The sequence below is a fragment of the Carassius carassius genome, chromosome 40 (genome assembly GCF_963082965.1).
Source record: "Carassius carassius chromosome 40, fCarCar2.1, whole genome shotgun sequence".
NCBI classification, from domain to species: Eukaryota; Metazoa; Chordata; class Actinopteri; order Cypriniformes; family Cyprinidae; genus Carassius; species Carassius carassius.
Genome location: NC_081794.1, coordinates 4,371,877 through 4,377,839, shown reverse-complemented (window position 1 = coordinate 4,377,839; position 5,963 = coordinate 4,371,877). Strand labels below are relative to the sequence as shown.

The window sequence follows — 5,963 nt, the reverse complement described above, 5'->3', positions numbered from 1 at the left end:
AAGATATGCTTTAGAAACACACCCACTCTTCCAGCATGCCTGTGCCTGTCATCTTCACTGCAGTCGCTCTCGAGTCCTGCTTAGTTCAGTCTTACCAGAGTCAGTGGAGACAGCAGCTTATACTGCAGACCTGCACAATGAGAGACAACAACTGTAAAGAATGCATAGACAAAATCCTGCAAGAGGCTCCGACCGCAAGGAAAGCTCTTCTAGACAACCACAGCAATCTGCACAAGGTGGCCGATTACTGTCAGAACAAATACCTCAATGTGAGCCATTTTTAGTTTTTCTATACATTTAATTTGCAGTAATGTGCTCTTTATGTTTACATTAGTCCTAATCATATATAGTATGTACTTCTAAAAGTAGTCTAGTGATGACATAACTGTACTTGCAACTTTTAACCATTTGTACTAGATTTAATAACTGAAAAGTCCTACATCCATCACACTAAAAGTGAAATTCATTTCGCAGCTGCGTTTATATTCCGAGTTATTCACATGGATTGTTGAAACACCTTTCTTTAGGCTGTACTCTTTTCCAGTTTTTTCAGTCAGCTTTGTGCTGTCTGTTCTGACGGCTTACATGTCTAAACAAGGCTGTGGTATGTATTCCTCCATGAAAACCTTTCTTAACATGTTTATCTAGAATTCCATCTCTGTATCCTGGAGGTCTGTTATACTGAATTCAGCATGTTAGTTTGTATATCCATATAATATCATCTGTAGGTCTTTATCATTAATTAATAATAATATTCAGTAGTAGGCTATATTCAGCATTATATTTATACACTATCATCTAAAAGTTTGGGGTTAGTCTTTTTTTTTAAGACTGTAGTACTCAGAAACTCACTTTAATAAGTAACAATAAAGACATTTATAATGTTACAAAAAATTATATTACACTTACATGCTGTTGTATAACTTTCTATTTATCACATAATCCCAGAAGAATATTCAAGAATATTGAAGAGCACAGCTGTTTTTAATAATAATAATGTTTATTAAGCATAAATCAACATATTAGAATGATTTCTATGAGTATCATGTGACACTGAAGACTAAAAATTCAGCTTTGATCAGATGAATAAATTACAATTTAAAATCTAAAGAGTCATTTTAAAGGGATAGTTCACCCAAGAATAAAAACTCTGTCATTAATTACTCACCCTCATGTCGTTCCAAACCCACAATACCTTCATCCATCTTCGAAACACAAATTAAGATATGTTTGATGAAATCCGAGAGCTCTCTGACCCTCCATAGACAGCAAGGGTCCTAACACATTATTTTTGTGTTCTTTGTGTTCAGTTGTATCCCTGAACGACATAAGGGGAAGTCGTGGCCTAATGGTTAGAGAGTCGGACTTGCAATCGAAAGGTTGTGAGTTCGAGTCTTGGGCCGGCAGGAATTGTAGGTGGGGGGAGTGCATGTACAGTGCTCTCAATACCATGACTTAGGTGCCCTTAAGCAAGGCATCGAACCCCGAACTGCTCCCCGGGCGCCGCAGCATAAATGGCTGCCCACTGCTCTGGGTGTGTGTTCACAGTGTGTGTGTTCACTTCTCTGTGTGTGTGCACTTTGGATGGGTTAAATGCAGAGCATGAATTCTGAGTATGGGTCACCATACTTGGCTGAATGTCATGTCACTTTCTTTTGTCACTTTTGATGTCACATGGTCATTAAAACATTTCTGGACATTGATTGTAGTAAATTTGTGTTCATATAATTTGTGTTCCGAAGATGAACGGAGGTCTTACAGGTTTGGAACGACATGAGGGTGAGTAATTAATGACAGAATTTTCATTTTTGGGTGAACTAACCCTTTAAATTGTATAATTATAATAATATTTCACAATATTGCTGTTTACCTTATTTTTATTTTTTCAAATAAAGGCAGCCTTGGTGAGCACAAGAGACTTCTTTCAAGAGATATGTTTATTTTATATATATATTTATTTAGACATGCCTTGATACTTTATATCTCCATATGCTGTCTGCAAAGGTAGCATTTTTCACACGTAACACACTTGTCTTTAATATTCAAACTGCTGACTTGATTAAATGATAAGAGCTTGATTAGATGTGCTCAATTCACAGGCCAGAGTTCTTTCAGTTTGTTGTTATTCATAAAAACCTTTATAGAAGAGTCTGAATATTGAAAATGATTATTTCTTTACTTTAGGTGGAGGACACAAGAAGTGTCATTGAAGAGTCCAAAGCTCTCACCACGCAGGCCCTGGCCAGTGTCACATACCAGATAAACAATCTGGCCACATCTGTGCTGAAGATCTTAGATGCTCAGACGGTTCAGCTGAAACAGATCGAGTCCTCCGTCAACTTGCTGACTCTGGTGAGCTCCGCTTATCATCACTTAAAGGAAACCTCTTGAAATACAGTGCCAGTCATGACTTACACTGTATGGCAAGTCAGGACAGTGCTGGAAATATTTTGAATAAAAGAATAGATCACCCAAAAATGGACATTTGCTGAACATGCCATGCAAGAAGTTGTTTTCTTTTCTTCATCAGAATAAATTTGGAGATTCCATCACTTGCTCATCAATGGATCCTCTGTGAATGGGTGCCGTCAGAATTAAAATCCAAACAGTTGATAAAAACATCACGATAATCCACAAGTAATCCACACCAGTCCATCCCGTGAAGCAAAAAGCTGTGTGTTTGTCATAACGCCATCATTTTCAAAAGCCTCTGTTTTGGTCCATTAACGCAACCCCAGAGTTTTCAAACTAAAATGGGATCTGCAGCATTTTCAAAAGTTTTCAACCTCGTAAACACCGGAGTAGTGTAAACAACAGCTGTAACCTTAGCAAAAGTTATGCATTTAAAAACAAAAACTCTATAGTGTAAATGGGCCTAATTGATGGACTGGGGCATTTGTGGATTATTGTTATGTTTTTATCAGCTGTTTGGACTCTCATTCTGACGGCACCCATTCACTGCAGAGGATCTATTGGTGAGCAAGTGATGTAATGCTACATTTGTAAAATTTTTAGCAAATTTAAATTTTTTGGTAAACTATTCTTTTTAATAGACATTCTGTATATTATAATTTTGTCACAGTTGTAAAAGGCAAAATAACCTAATGTCAGTATTCACAAGGTAAAGAAAAAAAGGTTTTGTTTTTTTTCTCCACCTAAACGGTTTTGTCTTTCTAGAAGAAAACTATCTAATATTAGTCAGTATTCACATTTAGACAGTTGGCATGTACAAGGAGAAAATAGCACGGAAAGAGATCGGCGTGCTGACCAAACAGTCAAAAGTTCCCCGGACACAGAAGGTGGTTCCCCCAGCGAGTGGCCTGGAGCCGTTTCGTGCATACAGACGGGTTCCCATATCCTACACCCGCTTGGACAAACTGGGCCACGGCCACTGGGAAGGCAGCAAAACTGTGAGCAAATATATCTGCAAATACACAACACTTTTTATTTACACTGTTGTTTTTTCACTTGTTTTGGTTAAATTTAAAGTAAATTAGATACAGAATGTTTTATAAATAATATTAAACAATGTGTGATCTAATGCTTGCATTAGACCAAAAAAATACATACTGTAGCATTCTGTATTTTCTATAATATTGTATTCAAACATTTGGGATGAGTACGTTTTGTAAAAGAGTTATTTTAAATTGTTAGGAAATATTGCAGAAAACATACATGTAGTATTGTAGTATAGTATTTACTGATACAAAAAGAATTTATGAATACATCTATTTTAAAAAGTATTTTACTGTAAGTATTATACATATCTCACACTAAGAAATGTATTTATATAACACGTGAATTATGTACTTGCGTGTACATTTTATAGAATCATACATTTATCACAAGCAAAATACAGTAAGTTAAAACAAATCTATCTGCCAATGTCCTTTTTACAGTTTTTCATCAGTGGTTATAAGATTACTCATATTTATAAGAGTTTAAATTTCTAATTTTAATTATTTTAATTATATTTTCAGCCTAAAACCCCTACTAATTTGATATATTTATTTGAATTTATTATGTTGGGACACCGAAGGAGGAGCTAAAAACAGACAATGAGGACTCCATGTCTGTACAGCTTGGCACACAGGAGATCAGCACCTTCAACTGGTTTGTAATAAAAAGGCCTCTTAATGTTTATATTCAGATAGATTTAGTTAAAAATGTTTTTGATTAACCCACTTGTTGTTACTGTTCACTCAGGTCTTTTTTGGGTATCGCAGTTGCTCCTCCATCAGTGCCTGACTCGGTGGGTTCTGCTCCACCTGATCTCTCTCCAGCCACACCGCCTCCTTTACTCATGTCTGACCGTTCCCCGTCTCTACCAGTCTATCCTGACCTGTCCATGCTGCCTCCTCCACCTCTCCCAGATGATGAGATGGGAGACGCTCCACCCCCACCTCCTCCTCCTCCCTCTCCTCCTCCATTTAGTTCTGTGTGTAGAGGTTCTTTGGTTCCCCCTCCACCACCTCCACCTGGCCAAAACACCTCATTAACTTCAGCAAACCCTCCACCCCCACCTCCTCCAGGTAACATGGCTATTCCACCTCCTCCTCCACCTCCTCCAGGCAATGTCCCTGTCCCACCTCCTCCACCTCACATTCAGGGCAAGACGACTGCTCCTCCTCCACCTCCACCTCCTGGCTCTTACAGTGGGTCATCACTACCTCCACCCCCACCTCCACCTCCACAAAATGCCTCCATGGTGCCACCTCCACCTCCTCCTCCTCCTAACACTGGAGGAAAATTTATTCCACCACCTCCTCCTCCACCTCCACCCTTCTGAATGTTGATTTTCGATGTTATTTTTATGGAAAAACTATATGACATTTGATAAGATAAGATGTTTTAATGTTTTTTATTAAATGATATGAAAATGTGCTTATGTATGTTTATGGTATGAAACATTAAATAAAGATAACAATGTTTTGTATAAAGCGTATTACATAATATCAGAAATGTTTTATTCTTTTTATGATTTGCTCACATAAATTGAAGCAAAATATTTAAATGCTTTATTGTGTGGTTAAAAAATTCCACAAAAAAAAAAAATTAAAAAAAAAAAAAAATATATATATATATATATATATATATATATATATTATGGATTGTTACTGGTTTCAAAGCTACCATTTATGGAGGACTAAACCTGCAGAAATTAAAAATAAATAAATGAATATGTAGATAAATAAAATAAATGAATCATACTCACACTTCCGAGTCCGAGTCAGTGATACTCATTCCTCTAGGAGGCGCATGGCAGCCCAGACAGCCAACAACACAAATTAGCTGTATTAAAATCTCTGAACGTTGTCTGTGTTACTAAATGTTTATGCGCCTAAATACGTAATTGATTAAATGTATGTTTAAATGCATTAATTACTTGATATAAATTAACATTCGTTTACATAATCTTAATAAAAATATTGAATTAAACGCTTTAGTCACAGACTGTAAACCCAATCGACTGTCATTGGTCAGTCTTGACCATCGCTGAGAAAAGTAACACTTACCATGTGTCAACGCCGTTTATTTTATATGGCATTGTTATATTTTGTATACTGGCATTAATGCGTTTAACTGGCATTGTTCAAACTTTATATACACAAATACCTTGTTAAACTAGCTGAATATAGTGCAACAGTCAGGTTCCAAATGTTAAAATTCCGTTCGTTTTATTCATATGGTAATTGATTTTATTTCAATTATTCAGTACTTATTTTTAAATACTCGTGTTTATGAGCGAAAACTACATTACCAATGATTCTGCAAAAAAAAAAAAAAAAAAAATTATTGAATAATTGACATCAGCCGTTTTTTCCCGATGTATTTTTGCTTCAAATAAAAGTTTATAAGTCGTAGTAGGTTGGTTTATTTTATAGCTTAAAATTCTTTAATTAAAACTCTAAAATCCTTATGTTTAAAAATAATTCTGAAAAAAATGGGGCTGTGAAAGCCCC

The 5,963-nt window shown here is 36.0% G+C and overlaps 1 protein-coding gene across 1 annotated transcript; it reads left to right on the top strand.

Moving 5' to 3' along the window:
- On the top strand, positions 1-4,956 carry abi3b (ABI family, member 3b). The gene is made up of 5 exons (XM_059531785.1): positions 1-269; positions 2,185-2,352; positions 3,216-3,410; positions 4,040-4,113; positions 4,207-4,956. The coding sequence occupies exons 1-5, from the start codon at positions 36-38 to the stop codon at positions 4,787-4,789; spliced, it is 1,254 nt and encodes a 417-aa protein (XP_059387768.1). The 5' UTR covers positions 1-35; the 3' UTR covers positions 4,790-4,956.
- Positions 4,957-5,963: the final 1,007 nt, after the last annotated feature.

What these genes read in the sequence shown, in the direction of transcription:
- abi3b (XM_059531785.1), top strand. Translation starts at nt 36, where the DNA reads ATGCCTGTGCCTGTCATCTTCACTGCAGTCGCTCTCGAGTCCTGCTTA. An exon ending in GTCAGAACAAATACCTCAAT is followed by an intron (nt 270 to 2,184) that starts GTGAGCCATTTT and finishes TCTTTACTTTAG; the next exon opens with GTGGAGGACACAAGAAGTGT. An exon ending in GAGATCAGCACCTTCAACTG is followed by an intron (nt 4,114 to 4,206) that starts GTTTGTAATAAA and finishes CTGTTCACTCAG; the next exon opens with GTCTTTTTTGGGTATCGCAG.